Raw genomic sequence first — 16,429 nt, 5'->3', positions numbered from 1 at the left:
GGCTCTCCTTACTATGGTATCAGGCCTAAATATTGTTAGTGCCACGCTAAACAGGGGTTACCACACTAACCAGACAAAGCAGGAAAAAACCAATAATTACTAGCAGTCTCTTTGAGCTCAGCGACGTGTCACGTGACAGCGCGCGGGCCATCGTGTAGATACCTTCTCGGGGCCTTCGAGCCCCTAAGATTCTTCCTCATAGAGTATCATATGTATCATTTCCATCCAGTGATCTTTTTGGACTGGAGCCAATATGGAGCTCCAGGATGGACTGAGGCTTGCCCTGGAGTGGATCTAAGGTAGTGGAGCCCTTGGAGCTCTAAACCCTATACCCAATCGGGAGGGAGGAAAGGACATTATATTGTCAGTGCGTAGGATTAGCCAATCAGAGGGTTGCGCAATGGCCTAGCGTTCTTACTAGCTAGTGTCAGCCACTAAATCTAGAACTCCTAGTTGTACCTTAGACCGCCGCTATTATCCTTGCCGTCACCCTTTTTACCTCTCTCCCTCGGTATTACCACTTATTCTTTTAGTATTGTTCCTTGCTAACTAATATAGAACGATTCTTTCCCATCTGCACATCCACCCTAGATAATATCTTTATTACTCCTAAAGAAATTAACCTGAACGGAATTAACGCGTTAAGAAAGGTGGAGGAGTTTAAGCTAAACGGCAAGCAGTATATTTGGTGTCACGCCTTAATAAAGGCGCCTAAAAATACCAAAATGCGAACGTTACCGGTATGGCGATAAGTGAGGATATTTAAGAGAAGGACGGTGATAAGAAGGACTAGTACTACTACTGCTGTTAAGGCGATTCTTAATTAAGGCAATAATACTAACGACGGCAATAACAATAGAGAGGTTAATAAGGTTAATAAGTAGAGAATCTAATTCAATATTGGTGATATTTGCCACCTTTACCTTACCTCCTTAACACTATATTTATGCTAAGACTTACTATTTATAGTATATATTTGCTTCGGGGCTCCGTGGAGCTCCTGGAGCTACAGCCCTTAATAGGCCGGTAGAGTGGATTTAAGCCTAGATCCACTCCACTCCAGTCCAAAAAGATCACTATTTCTATTAGCCTGCTTAGCGTCTAATAGGTTTTAGCATAATATAAAAGTACTAGTGCTTATCGTAAAATACTAAAACCTAAAAATTACCTGTTTCCTCTACTTTATTTAGTTAGTGTAGTAACTCCTACTTAGAGTGGCACTAATAATATTTAGGCCTAATACTATAGTAAGTTTGGCTTATATAATTAGAGGGGGCTTAGTAGGCGGTAATAGAAGCTAAGACACTACTTGGGGCCTATTTTAGTTTCCCGTTATTTATTTTTACTCTTTCTTATACTTTACACGTCTTCCCCTAAGCGCCTCTCTCTCTACGCGTTTTCCTTTTTATATAAGAGAGGCATAGGCAAGGCACGGGCGAGGCATAAGTAGAGGCATAAGTAAAGGTATGAGTAGAGCCACGAGCAGAGCGTAGGGATAGAAAGGGATATCTAGAAAAGGAATGTTAAAAGCTAAGCCCTAATTTACCTCTATAGAATAATTGCGCACTATTTATCTAGATCTACCCACGTAGACTTAATATTTCCTATTTTAGCGTTCTGCTTTAAGTCATACTATATATATACGCATTTATCTACTAACCTCCTAATTAGCTCCTATCCCTTAACACAATAATTTAGGTCCTTAGGTTATTAATAAAAACTAATTACAGGTAGTATTCCTATAGGTGCTTTATAATTTCTTGAATTTTCTAATTCTTGCCTTTTTACCCTTTTTCACACTATTGGCTCTACTATATATCTCTAGTACTAGACTAAATACTCTTTATTTATCCCTAGGAGACCCTTTTAAATCCCTAAGGCCTCTTCTTATAGTACTACTACTTATTTTTAAATAGTATCTTCTTTAGATAATATCCTTAGTAGTTCTTACGTAGATCTTTATAGACTTCCTCTTATAGGATTCTAGAATCCCTATTATATATTACGGCACTAGTCCATCTAATAATATATCCGCTACTAGGGGTATACTATTAATCTCGCCGTACAGGCCTTCTTCTTTAAAGATACTCTTAAACTTAAGGCTATTAAATTATATAAAAGGAATAACGTAAGCGGAAAGGAGTAAAGTCATAAGGAAGAGATTAAGTAGAAAGAGACCTTCTAAGCAATAGGCCTACTTAGTAAGCTTTATAATATTATAGTATACTTCTATACCTTAGCGAGTTGTATAAAGGAGTTTAAGACTTTAGTTAGAAGACGAGTTTTATTTAATAATTGTATAAGATAGAATAGCTAGTATTAAATGCTGAGCATTTTACCGTATAATATTAGAGATATAAGGAGATTATATAACACTTAATCGAGTACTCTTTATAATAGATATACTTATTAAATATATAGAGAACTCTCTTATATAACTCTTTTTTAGCTACTTTATTTAAGCTAAAGCTAATACTATATAATGGGCACTTTTTAAATTAAATAAAGCTCTCTTACTTTGAATAAAGAATATATATGCGAAGTTTAACGAGTATTACTAGAAAATAGATAACTCCCCTCTTTATACTACTGCACTTATTCTTTACCTAAATCGTTATATAAAGTATATTAAGATATTTTAAAAGAAGGAGTAGCGGAAAATAATACTTCTAAAGGTTTAATGGCTTTAGGAAATATACCGAGAATTAGAGAAGCCTATTACCTCTTTTTAAATAGTATTATATAATAAGCTATTATAAAATAAGTATAAGGAACTTAATAAGTATAATTAAATTATAAATAAATTAAATAAAAAGGTTATTTAACTAGCAAGCCAGGATAAGTACGATAACTACTACTCTAAAGTACCATACGAAATTAAAGTTTCTCTACTTTAGTGGTAGTCTTAAGAATAATAAATAAAGCGCTAGCTGTAGTTTTTACTCTTTATAAAAGAGGTACTTCTAATTCTAGCTATAAGTAATACACTAAAGAGAGTATTTTTAAAAGGGCATTATATAGTATTATAGGAGAGAATATAGCTTAGATTATAGAACTTTAAGAAGATAGAGTATATAAAGAGCTAGTACTAGAGTGGAATTTTAATAGGAATATAGTAGTTATATAAAAAAAGGTATATAAAAGATATATTATACAACACTAAGGGAGGGGTATAAGATATATAAATAAAATAATTTTAGGCAAAAGGTAACTACTGTCGGGAATAAGGCAATTTGCCGTCACGTACGGCAAACTGCCGTCACGTGATGGCAAGTTGCCATCACGTGTCGCCGCGGCACTAGCGTGGCGAGGAGCCTTAGGCTCCTCGCCCTTCCTCATTCCAATTAATAAGCTTTATTAACCAACATTACTGTAACCTACTTAAGTAGTCGTTATTAGTAAGTCACCCTATATAACTAATACTGATTAGTAGTTAAATATATAGTTAACTATAGAGTAGCTAGGTTTTTAAACAGAAGAGATAGTCTTATATAGGGGTGCTATATACGCTTATATGGAATAGATCCCGGCAATACCGTACTACCTTAGACTTACGGAAAACTAGTAATAGAAGTATTACTAAGTACTAGGAGATACTAAGTTGCGTTTATTACGCAGAACAACCGCGTTTATAAAGATTTAGTTAAGTACTTTAGGTTAGAAGTGTTACTAAACCTAAGGTCCTAAGTTAATGTCTAAAACGCGTTAAACAACATCTTAAATTGCCTACCTCTTAACAGCAAACCTACGAGATCCTATAAAACCGAAAATCCTACCTACCTTTAATGTACGACACCCCGTTAATTCTATACTTACTATAGCGTTAACCTACCTAAAGAAGTATAAGGAAGATATTAACCTAAAGATATAGAATAAAGCTATAATTAACCTTGCAAACGCTAATAAATAAGACTTAAATAGATTTTTATTATACCGTATAGTATATTACAAGGATAGTGAATATAACCATACTGCGCTATAGGAATATATAAAGGAGGACTTTGTTAGATAAACAAAGGAAATATAGGCCCCTATAAATAAGGATATCGTATAGGACTTCCGTAACTTCCTTTAGGAGAATAGAGTATTTGTCCCTAAGGACGGGGGTACTATTAGAGATAACATTTAGGAGCAGGTTCTTAACGTAAAAGAAGAGCATAAATGGACTGCATAAGAGATTAAGCACCAACTACGCACTATAAGGAAGCTTAACTTATAATAGAATCTAAGTAATATACTATAAGAGACGCGTTCTAATTCTATTGCTTTAGGCACGAGTTCTTCCGTTCTATATCTATTACCTTTACCTCTATCTTTAGTTCCCTAGAATCCACTAATTTAACCTATAACTTTAACCACTGCCTCTTAACATAAGCAAGCATAAGATCCCCTTATTTTGTAATCTACTAACCTTTAGACTTTACTGACTAGACCTATATCCCCACTATAGCCTACAATGTAACTCCTACCTCCTCCATCTTAATCTTAAATTAGAGGTAGTTTAAAATTGCTTATAGAGCTTACGAAGCTCTATTTAGATTAGGAGAAGAAGTTTAGTAGGGAATTATACGATGTTCTTAATTCGAAACTACATATCTTCTATAATTATTACTAGAAGGTAGGAATAGAGTCTAATTAATACTATAACGCCTATTCCGTTATGCTTAAGGGCCGAGCTAGTACCTTCTATTATAATTATTTGGCAGGAAAAGGATATAATTTTAACCGTATAATATATAAGTTAAGATACTACTTTAAAACAAAAGAGAATAAGTAGTAGTATATATTAGAATAAAGAGAGACTACCTTTCTAAGGATTATTGCTACAAACCTAGGTGTTCCTTGGCTTAATTATCTTTAAAAGCTCTTTAATTAACTTTAGATGATTTAGCGTGGTTTATCTAAATTATATTAAGATGACTTTAACCTACGTAATTAAGTCATTAGCGTATATTAAGGTGTTAAAGAATATAACCTTACTCTCTTTAATCCTATAAATACTTATAAAGGAGTATATGCTTAATTAAGATCTTCTATTGGCACCGCTTTACGCTTTTAAGAAGTATAGCAATTTAACGCCTAACTCTAACCTACTTTAATTAACCCGCCTAACTAATATAATTATAACTGGACTAATTAAATATATAGTGGCTAGGGTAGGCAATATAGTAGAGGGTATAATTAACGACTATAAGGTAAAGGTGGAGGTCCTTATGGAGGTTTATTTTAAAGTAATTACTAAAAGAAGTGCTATGTTTATAAGAAACCGAATTACTAGTTAACTAGGCATTCTCTTAATAAACAAAAGGAGGCATATAATAAGTTCCGCTAAAGTATAAAAAACATCGGAAATTATAAGGTTACTACGGCCTACTTCTAAAGCTTTTTAGTTTAATATAAAGGCATAGAAGATCTTAAGGGTAAGGTTAATAAGGCCGAATAGCTCCTTATAAATATAGAAATTAAGGAGTACTTACCTAACCAATACTTTACTAAGTATAGTAAAGTAGATAGCATATAAACCGTTACTATTCTTAATAACTAATTTACACTCCATTTTACTACGAAGTTAGATATCTTTAATAAGCTAAGGGAGAGTTCCGCGTTCTCCTTTAATAACAGATACTTGGCGAACGTCTTCTATAGTATTATACCAGATACTAGAGCCACAGGAGTATCTACAGCAGGAGAACCTTAAGTTTAAGCCCTTTAGCAGCTTAATAGCTCTATTTAGATTAACTATTTAACAGCAGGCCAATACATAATTCGTTTTAGCAAGGGTACTATAATCTCTATTAGCACAATTAGGGTCCAAACCCCCTTAGGGTACATTACCTTTCACGTTATTCCTACAAACACTCCGTTTCTATTTTGCATTAGAGATATAAATAAATTAGGCATTAAGCTTAATAACCTTAAGAATATACTTATTTAGGGAAATAATTAGGTGCCCATTGTACGCAAGTGGGGTTACCCCTAGTTACTCCTTTATTAACTAGAAAAGAGTGTTGCTTAGAGCTATTTAACTAAGTTAGAGTTACGTTAACTATACTATTGTTTTAGCCACCTATCCGTTTACCAATTACTTAGGGTTCTTTAGTAGGCAGGCTATAAAGTTAAGGTTAAGGCAATTAAGCATCTTATAAAGTACTGCTATTAATACTAAATAAACCAGAAGTCCCCTAGCCGATTTAAGTTCACCCTTAAAGATAACTATAACTTTAACTTCTATATCATTATTAACGTTATATATCTTAGCGGCAAGCTAGTACTCTAAGTTATTAACTTCTTACCCTCCTTCTAAGCCGTACAATTCTTAAAGGATATGTTAGCTAGGAACGCATAGGATACCCTTTAATTATACTAGATTAATATCTACCTAGGACCCCCTAATTAAATTGTCCATAATGTAGGAAAGAACTTCTTATCTATAGAGTTTTAATAATAGATAAAGGCAATAGCAATCGAGGTTAAGGAAGTCCCTATTAAGGCATATAATAGTATTAGAAAAGTAGAACGATATTACGCGCTATTACGCCGCGTATATAAGATTATCTCTTTAAAACTAGAGGATGCTAGCAAAGAACTTACCTTATAAATGGCTGTTAAAGCTATTAACGATTCCGCTGGCCTAGATAGACTTATACCTATATTACTAGTCTTTAGCGCCTACCCTTAAATAACTAATAATTCTCTACTATCTCCCTCTATTATATAATAAGCTAAGGCTATTTGCAAGGCAATAAAGGAGGTATAATATCTCTACGCCACACGCCAGGTTAATAACGCACTAGGAATAAGAAATGGCCTAAATACCTTAATTACGCTTAATCTGCCACTTTAGTCTAAGGTACGCGTATGGCGTAAAAAGGGAGGATAGTTAGGCCTATATTAACTTATTATAATTAATAGTTAAACTTATACTATTTAGATGCCTTATAAACCTACTTAATTCCATTTAACTATTATTAAGCCTTACTACAAAGATAATAGTTCTGAGCCTTTATAGGATACTATAGAAGATACCCTAAAGGAGAGCTATAATTAACGTGCTCTAGAAGGCGACCACAATCCTAATATAATTATAGTAGATACGCCGCAACTATGATGCGGTAGAGGTCGCCTAAAGGGATTATAAAATTGCTAATATCTTATTAATTTCGAAGAGTAATTTGTTGCCGCTATTAAGAATAGAGTTAAGCTATTAATAGCCTTTATAACAGCTAAGGAGAAGGCTAACTTTAAACTCGTAAAATAGCTCTAAAAGGAAGGTTGTATTATAACTCCAGGAGCTCCTTTCTAAGTATCCGATAAGTAGGAGATCGATAGTCTTATTATAAAAGGGGTCTTTAAATTTAAGAAGTATAACCCTACTAAGTTTAATGAAGTTCGCATCTTTAAGTTAAGAATAGTTAACAAGATTAAAGGTAAAGCTACTAACCCCCTATTTAAGAAATTAAGGCTTATTATCTAAGGCTACAACGATAATAGTAAGGAGGTAATTCTTATATAATCTCCCACGATTTAATGAGCTAGTTAGCGAGTTATTGTTATACTAGCTCCCTCCCTAATAAAGAATAGAATGGCAGTCTATCTATAAGATATTACTTAGGCCTATACCTAATTAGAGACGCACCTTTAGTACTTAATATTAGTATACCTTTTAGAGTAAATTCGCTACTAATACTCNNAAGATACNATTATAGTTATNCTTAAGCNATTNTATAGAATCGCAGAGGNAGNAANTTACTAGTNGGCTACCTATAGCAAGCACTATAAAGAGAAGCTTTTAATAACTACTTCTATATTTAATCTATGCTTCCTTATTATAACTACAGGAACTCTATTTAGAATTATCGGCATATAAACCGACGATATAATTATCTTAGGAGATAACCAATTCTTAGCTCTTAAAGAAGATAAGCTAGTAAAGGCAAATCTTATGGCAAAGCTAAAGGAAAAGCTTAATTTAACAACACTATTACTCTTTAATGGATATATCCTCTCCCTAAATAAGAATTTTATTGCTTTATACTAGAAGGGTTAAGGCAAGAAGATCAATATTATTAATATTAATTCTCTAAAATAAAGATACGTAGAGCAACGCGCTTATAGAGCTTATATCGCTTCTATCTATTAACCTAAGGCTTTATTTAATCTCTCTATTACCACTTAATACTAGAAACTAACTAAGGATAACATCCTTACCCTAAATAAGCGTCTTTTTTAGTAAATAAACCATCTTAACCGGGGACTACTTTATATGCCTATTAATCTTCCTACCACCAAGCTCTTTGTATTTATTAATGGATTATTTATAAATAATAAAGATTTTAGCTTCTAGCTAGGATATAAAATTATTATTGCGAACGAATCTACTAGAGAGAATAACTTCACGATCTATAGTAATCTTATCTATTAGAGCTTAACTAAGAGCAAGCGCGTCACTTGAAGCGTTCTAGCATTAGAGATATATAGAATGGTTGGCGGAGTTAATATAGCAATTACAATTGGAACTACCCTAAAGATAATTATAGATCGACTCGAACTTCCCATTATCCCTATAATCATATATACTAACTTATACTCCCTCTATAAGTGCTTAGTTAAGCTTAGTACTATAAAGAAGAAGCGCCTTATAATTAATATTATAGCACTTTATTAATCCTACAAACGGCGAAAACTCTTTAAGATTTAATGGATTAATAGTTAAGATAACCTAGTAGATGTAATAATAAAGGTAAACCTAAATAAGGCTCTAGAAACGTTTGTTAATATAAATACTTTATACATATAAGTTAAAGGTTAAGTTAAAAGGGAGTAAGAGTATAACGCTCTATAAACCCTAATTTTAACTAGCTAATAAGGATTTTCTATACCCGGCATAGAAAATCGCTATTAGCTTGCTTATAGCTAGCGCCTTAGCGGCCCTAACGGCCCTAATATAATATCTACCTATAACTCCTTAGTAAGAAAGCACCACGTGCTAAGAGGCAAATTTTGGGATAGCGAGACTTATATTATAATGGCAATAGTAAGTAAGGAGGATCTATATTTGTTATAATAGTTAAGTAGTATTTATATATAGAGGGCAACTATAAAAGAAGAGTTGCCAGTGTCGGGAATAAGGCAATTTACCGTCACGTACGGCAAACTGCCGTCACGTGATAGTAAGTTGCCATTATATGTTGCCGCGGCATTAGCGTGGCGAGGAGCCTTAGGCTCCTCGCCCTTCCTTATTCCAATCAATAAGCTTTATTAACCAACATCACTGTAACCTACTCGAGTAGTCGTTATTGGTAAGTCACCCTATATGACCAATAACTACTAAAGGTGTATATATAGTGTAGGTAAATATATACTAACTTTAAACTTAATAAACTATAAGTTTAAATTCCACTAATATTATCCTTTATTAAGAATTAAAAAAATATAATTATCTAGTATACTTCCCATCCTACCGTATAAGAAATTCTTTAGTAATATTGCTATACTATAAGTAAACTCTCCCCTCTATACGATATATCTATATAACTAACTACTCTTAAAATAAGTAGGAGAGAGTAAAAGCTTTACTAGCGATTAATATAGAGGCTTATGTAGGGGGGGGTATTAGAGAAGTAAGTGCAGATAGGGAGGCCCTTATATATAAATACAATTCTAATTTAGAGCCGTAGATCTCTAAATATAATTATAAGTAATCTATATTACTTGTACAAGGTAGAGAGCTAATTAACGCTAGCCCTGTAAGGCCTATACGGCGACTTCGCGTTATCTAGTAGGCCCTTACCCCTTTACTAAGTATCGGAGTCTCCTAGGGTTCTATAGTGGGTGCTATAGAAATTACAAGTGGCAGGATTATAGGGCTTAGTGTTTATTATATAACAAAAATTCTTAACCTATAGTGGTAGTAGTAGGAGCACTAGAGAATAAGGATTAGGTTATAGAACTAGAGGATAATAAGGAATAGATAACAGTTACTAAAATTTAACTGCTGGGTCTCCTCTCTTTTTCACTATTTTTATTTTATTTTATAGTATTTTATATAAGGAGAAGTATAAATACAAAGGGTAGAAACTAGAAAGAAAGCTAAGGATATTAGTAGAATTCCCTATAGGTATAATTACTCGCTTATTTAGCGGGGTTTATCAAAAAAATCGATAATGATTTTCGCCCACCCTGTTTGTAGGTAATTGTTCCTGGAAAGCCTTCATCGCAGCGACTGAGGCTGTAAGGACGAATTGACAGAAATTTATATGTTTAAGTGTCGTGAATACAGGCGAGATGTGAATAGATGAAGCCTGAGGGACAGGCCATACGCAGGAGATCGCAGAGTGAAAAGGCAGCGGTCTTAAGGCGCAGTAAAGAAAAGCGGGACAGTCATCCATTTGAACAACGCCTCGCATCCCTGGATGCACTTGCTTGTTCTGAAGTAGAGATGTTGCACGAAAATAGCAACCAGTTAGTTCAATCTGGTGAGCTTCCCTTGACCCTTGCCAGTGCTTTTATCCATATTTAGTATTGATTAACAATTATTGAATGTTGAATATTGACGCTTAATATGCAATATTAATACGATATGTTTAATACTGAAAGTTATTAAATATTAACGATTTTTAGGGTTAAGGTAGTAAAAATTAGGTATAGATGCCTCGTTAGATGACTTTGGCCCCTAAGCGATACATGCGTATTTTAAATTTATTAGGTAAACCTATATAAAATTAAAATGCACGAATATTAAACGTGGTTTTATTAAATATTGTATACTATATCGTTAGTTTTTACGCGCCCTATATATACCCACTCTTTAACTACCTTATCTTTAACTAACGCTATACTGATAAAAGGCCTGGGAAGTGCTGTATTGATTCTAACGAGATATACAAGGGGGTAACATGAACGGGTCAGACGGCCCTCCCTGCTAGTATGCTATCAAAATAAGCGAACCTTTGCAAAATGGTTGGGCTGTATTATTCTGTTAGCATACTAGCATGGAGGGCCGTCTGACCAGTTCATGTTACCCCCTTGTGTACAACAAGCGAAGCCATCACGTGATCTCAGGAAGCTCCTGCGGATGTCCACGCCCCCCCCCCCCCTACCAACATAAACTTTAATTAAAAAAGCGTATACAAGCCGTCCGCATGCACGAGGCGTCGCAGACGTCTAAAATTGGTTGATTTCAGTGTAATTTTGGGTAGTTCGCTTGAGTGGCTGGCTCATTTTGGGTGGCTAAGACGTTACACTCTCCGAGTCTCGGACTTAGCCTTCAGCTCCAACCTCAGCCACACCCCTGCTAGTCTATGCCAACTGTTGGCTTACCCTCAGAATACAGTCACCACCCAGACACCACGAAGTATATACCTTGACGAAGACACATCCGAACCCTAGTCCTATCTTCACAGTATCGCCTCTCTTCAAAAAATATATCAAGAGCCTATATTCTAAATTTCTGGAATCGCCTAGTGGGGAAAATGTCTGCTGAACACGCAAGAGCCCGGCTCCTTGAGAAGGAAGAATATAACGAGATCTTTGACGAGGAAGGGAATTACATTGGGTACCCAACATATCTACTCAATGTGGACTGGGAAGAAATTGGAAATCCACCAGCGTGGTGCGAGTCGACTACAACTTACGTTGAGGCGACAAGTTTGTGCCGATCTTGCTCTCAGTACGACTTTAAGAAACTCCTCGAGCAATTTGATGACGAGAAGAGCAACCCCGACTCTTTTACATATACCATTCCCCTAGGGACAATCGATACGATTGCTTCTAGAGCTAAAGAATGCTCCTTCTGTCAATTCATTCTCACTGTCGCAATGTTCTCCTACCGCGAAAGCGGTGTTACATCTAATGCTGTATGCACACTGAAAAGAAATGGTCACTCATACTCAAAAAATGCATTACTCTCCGTCGATTGCAATGATTGCAACACTGTCGATGGAATCGTTCGACCAAACAGAGAGAAGGAGTTGATTCTTTGGCATGATAACTCATACACCGTTAAATCTGGCACAATGGAATTTCTTCCCACCAGCTCGCCAACCGGATCCTTCCCACTCCTCTCTGCGATCAGCTGGCTGGTTGATGGTTGCATTGCGGTACACCCAAAGTGTCGCCAGCAGGCGATGCTGGGTTTAAGAATGAGTACTAAGATATTCGTCATCGATGTCCAGGTGATAAGTATTGTTCAAGCTCCAATTGATTGCAAATACGCAGCTTTGAGTTACGTTTGGGGGCCACAGGTTTCAAGAAGGAGCCACACTAATCCTATCAAAATCTCTGAGCAGAGACACGTTGAATTTCCTGAGGATGTCCCTCCAACAATTTTCCATGCAATGAACGTGGCGAAGCAGCTAGGCTTCAGGTACCTGTGGGTGGATCAGCTATGTATTCCAGAAGATTGCCGGGAAAGCCAAATCTCCGAAATGGATAAAATATACCGTAATGCGACTTTGACGATCGTGGCGGCTGTCCAGGATGCAGAATTCGGTTTACCGGGTGTAGGCGCAATGAACAGAAAGCGTCATGCGCCGCCTATACTTCGGGTAAATGGTTTGAATATTGGCGTTCGATTACCTTATTCACTCTATCGTGCACTAGAGGATACAATCTGGGAAAGTCGTGGCTGGACCTTCCAGGAGAAAGCGCTTTCTTCGAGACAGCTAGTATTTACTGAAGATGACATCTATTACCGCTGTCTTGAAGGCGAAATGAGCGAGTTCGACTGTCACAAATCTAACGAGATAAAATTTACCCGTGGCACTCTCGTCCAACTAGGGGGAGTTCTTGCGACCGCTCATGGCAGGGTTCCGTTTCAGATCTACGGAGACTGTGTTGACACATACACGGCACGGAACCTTACGTTCCCAACCGACATTCTCAATGGCTTCGCAGGCCTGATGAGTTTCTTGTCCGACAAATTCCACTGGAAATTTTGTTGGGGTCTGCCAGATGATAACTTTGGGCTTGCTTTGCTGTGGATATCTTCCAGTACAGCGCGGCGTGACGCCCGTGATGCCCGCGGAAGAGCGTTTCCCTCTTGGAGCTGGGCCGGCTGGTTAGGCACTGTATCGTACTATGGCTTCCGTCCAAAAGGCTTGAAGCAGGCCGAAGGGATCTATGAGGATTTTATTGCCGCCACATGGGATTGTGCCATGGTGGAGAACGCGGCTGAGAGTGGCATAATAGTCCTCCAGGCTGACTGCGTGGACATTGTAGATGCGAACTCAGGAATCTTCCAAGATCCAACTGACTGGGGGACTCTAAAGCCATTTGAAGGGAATCAAGTAGAAGTAGGTAATGTCTTCATTGCCATCGTGCTGTTGAAGGAGAAGCAGCCTCATGTTCGAGGTTTAATGATCAAATTAGATGGTGCTGTAGCACATCGGGTTGGTGTCGCAGGCGTAGACCCAGAGATGTGGTTGGGGACATCTAGGGCGAGTCGGCGTATACAACTGGCGTAATTCGTGTGACAGTTTAGGGCGTTTGCCATATATAGATTATAATTTAAGCTTTTTATCTTTACTTATATATTTATAAAATTATAGTATTTATTATAAATTATATTAAAATATTAAAAATAAAAATAAAAGCTTATTTAATTAACTTTTTATTTTAAATAAACCAAATTTAACGTATATAATGGGGTTATGAGGGTAACCCTAGTTATAATTGATTTGAAAATCAAAATTTGCCAAACTGCTGATTTGGTGGTAAATAATTAGTAAAAGCCATTATAAGTTATCGCATCGTTAGTAAGAGGTCTTAAAGCCATAAATATGTGTTAGGGGTTGTTCGGTTGCACCTCCGTTACGAATATGGAGGCTCCATATTGTAACGGAACCGGAGCTCAAATGTGAATATGAGGGTGTTGTTCGGTAGATCTGACACCGTTTGAATATGGAGCTCCTCCATATCGGTAAGCGCGTCAAATTTGCAAGCTATACTGTATACGGTAGTTGAAATGAGGTTCTTGGCACCGTTTCAATATGTAGCCTTCGAGCTCCCGTTCCATATTCCATATCAATCTGGAGCTCTCATATGCACGACTTCTTGTGTAACCGACTACCGACACTGCGTTGAGACACAAGATCACCGCTTGGAAGGCTCCGAGATGGCGTCAACGCCACCCAATATAGTGGTTGCAGATCAATATTGGTGGCAGATTACCGTTCCCATTTCAGCTATCTATTACCCCATCACTTCTACCTTCTTCGTNTATATATAGAGCCTCTAGAGCTACATTCACAATCAAGTCGTTCATTCAATTCTTCGCACTGCAAAGCTTACATCTTGTAATACGGCGACTCCACACACCCCAATCGCGATACTGCTATCGCATTTGCGGGCCTTATATAATATTATTACCTTCGTAATTATAATAAGCTTGTTTTCGAGGCGTCGCGGGCGTCACTGTAACTCTACTACGGCTCCTACGGGAGGTGGGCAAAGGTGTAGAAAGCGTTGATCGCAGAGGGTGTTGGCCGAGGAGGAGGCTCTATTACTACACCAAAGTGGGGAGTCGCGATAGAGGCCTGGTGGCAGAGAGGGGCTCACTCGAATCGCTCACCGACGTCAATCACGCATTGTGCGAAGTCAAATCTNGAGCCTTATCTGGAGCCACCGAACAATNGTCTTTATTACAGATTCAAACGAGCCACGGTGGTAGCCGCCACTAATTACAGAACGGGCGACACTAAAAGACGCACGGATTGAACAGTTATGAGATGGAGCCGATTTGCAACCGAACATACCCTTAGACTGGCGACTAGTCTAGTAGAAATAATATATATCCCTTAACACGTTAATTCGCGTCCAACGGTTATCGATAAGAGCTAGCCAATCAATCGAGCTGAATTTAACGCTCGTACTAAGAAATACAAAGCTTTTAATTAGGTGCACGCGTTGTTTTAAAACTAGTGTTCGCGCATGGACCACTTCTCGTTGGACGCTAACGGGTTAAGGGATAATGCTCTATAAGGAAGAATTTAAGAGCTTAAGGCCCGAGAAGATATCTATAAGATAGCCCGCGTGCTGTTATATAATACATTGCTAAGCTTAAAGAGACTGCCTAAATACCCCCCCTATTAATAATATATATATATAATAGAGTTTATATAAAGCTAATTCTTTATATTTTAGTTAGAGTTACTAGTGGAAATTAACTAGGCTACTATAGAGGTCCTTAATAAAAGTTCTTACGCTTGCCTAATTAGGAAGTTTTAGGAATAATAATATTTATTATTACTTTTTATATTTTTATATATTATCTTACTAAGTATAATTAAAAATCTAATAAGGAATTTTTATTGTATATAGTATTAGGCTAGTAAATTAATCTTTAAAGGTTGTGTGCCTTAATATACACTAGGTAGACTTTAGTATACACTATATAGGCTATAAAATACATACCTATGCTTATATATACGTTAGTACAAAACTGTTAGTGACCTTTATAACATTATAGGCTTTTATATAAGGTTTGGCGCTTTTATAGAGACTTACTATTCGCTAAGCTATTAAAGCTACTTATAAATAATCTTCTGCATCTAGAGTACGTGGCTAGTAAGGTATAGCTTTAGTAATATAGAGTTCTATATAAGGGAAGTAAGGAGAAAAGTTAATATATTAATGTTTAAAGCAGTAGTATATTTTAGGCAATAAGTTAGCCTAAATAAGAAGGCGGTAATGTAAATTAGTTATAACTAGGGTATTATAGAGTAAGTATAAGCGACGATAATATATAGCAAAGTAGATATTATTAAGCTATATATATAAACTGTGTAATAAGATTAAGACATTACGTAAGGAAAGAAGGTAGGAAAACGGGAAGAAAGGGTATATATTATAGACTTAGTTGCTTAGTTAATATATGTATAGAGTAAAATAGGATTAGGTAGTAGTCCTAGTAAAACTTAATAAAACTTAGTGGAATATAGCAGAATACGGTAGATTGCTATAGATTGCTATTAAATTACTATCTTATAGTCGGTCTCTAGTTGCTAAGTTAGTAGAAATAGGTAGATATATATAAGGTGTTATAGGGGTATCCTATAATAGTACCCCCCCTTTAAACTTAAGCTTCTGTAAGGTAGGGCTATAGTAGTTTTAGGTAGAGTTTATAAAAGTCTTTTATAGCTTATATAAGTCCTATAAAGTTAATAGGTTCCTATAAGAGCTTAATAAAGCCTCTTTATTTTATAAGGTATATATATTAGCGTTTCCTTTTATTATACCTAATATTATTAATTTTTTTAATAAAGTATTTATTCTTACTATCTACTTTAGCTAGTAGAGGGGGGTCTTAAATTTGTTTAGGCGGTGCGTCTAATATAGGGGTAGTAGGGTAAAGGACTGACATATAGAATATAGGGTAGATTTTAACCGTATTAGGGAGTTTTAGTTAGTATATATAAGAGAAGATAACCTT

The 16,429-nt window shown here is 36.1% G+C and overlaps 1 protein-coding gene across 1 annotated transcript; it reads left to right on the top strand.

Moving 5' to 3' along the window:
• The first annotated feature begins 11,347 nt into the window (after nt 1-11,347).
• On the top strand, nt 11,348-13,485 carry K441DRAFT_668083 (HET-domain-containing protein). The gene has a single exon (XM_067649943.1). It carries the CDS (start codon nt 11,472-11,474, stop codon nt 13,461-13,463), a length of 1,992 nt encoding a protein of 663 aa, XP_067498552.1. The 5' UTR covers nt 11,348-11,471; the 3' UTR covers nt 13,464-13,485.
• The last annotated feature ends 2,944 nt before the right edge of the window (nt 13,486-16,429 follow it).

The sequence above is a fragment of the Cenococcum geophilum genome (assembly GCF_001692895.1).
Source record: "Cenococcum geophilum 1.58 unplaced genomic scaffold K441scaffold_60, whole genome shotgun sequence".
Classification (NCBI taxonomy): Eukaryota; Fungi; Ascomycota; class Dothideomycetes; order Gloniales; family Gloniaceae; genus Cenococcum; species Cenococcum geophilum.
The sequence above is the reverse complement of the archived record's forward strand: the minus strand, read 5'-3'. Positions and strand labels throughout refer to the sequence as shown.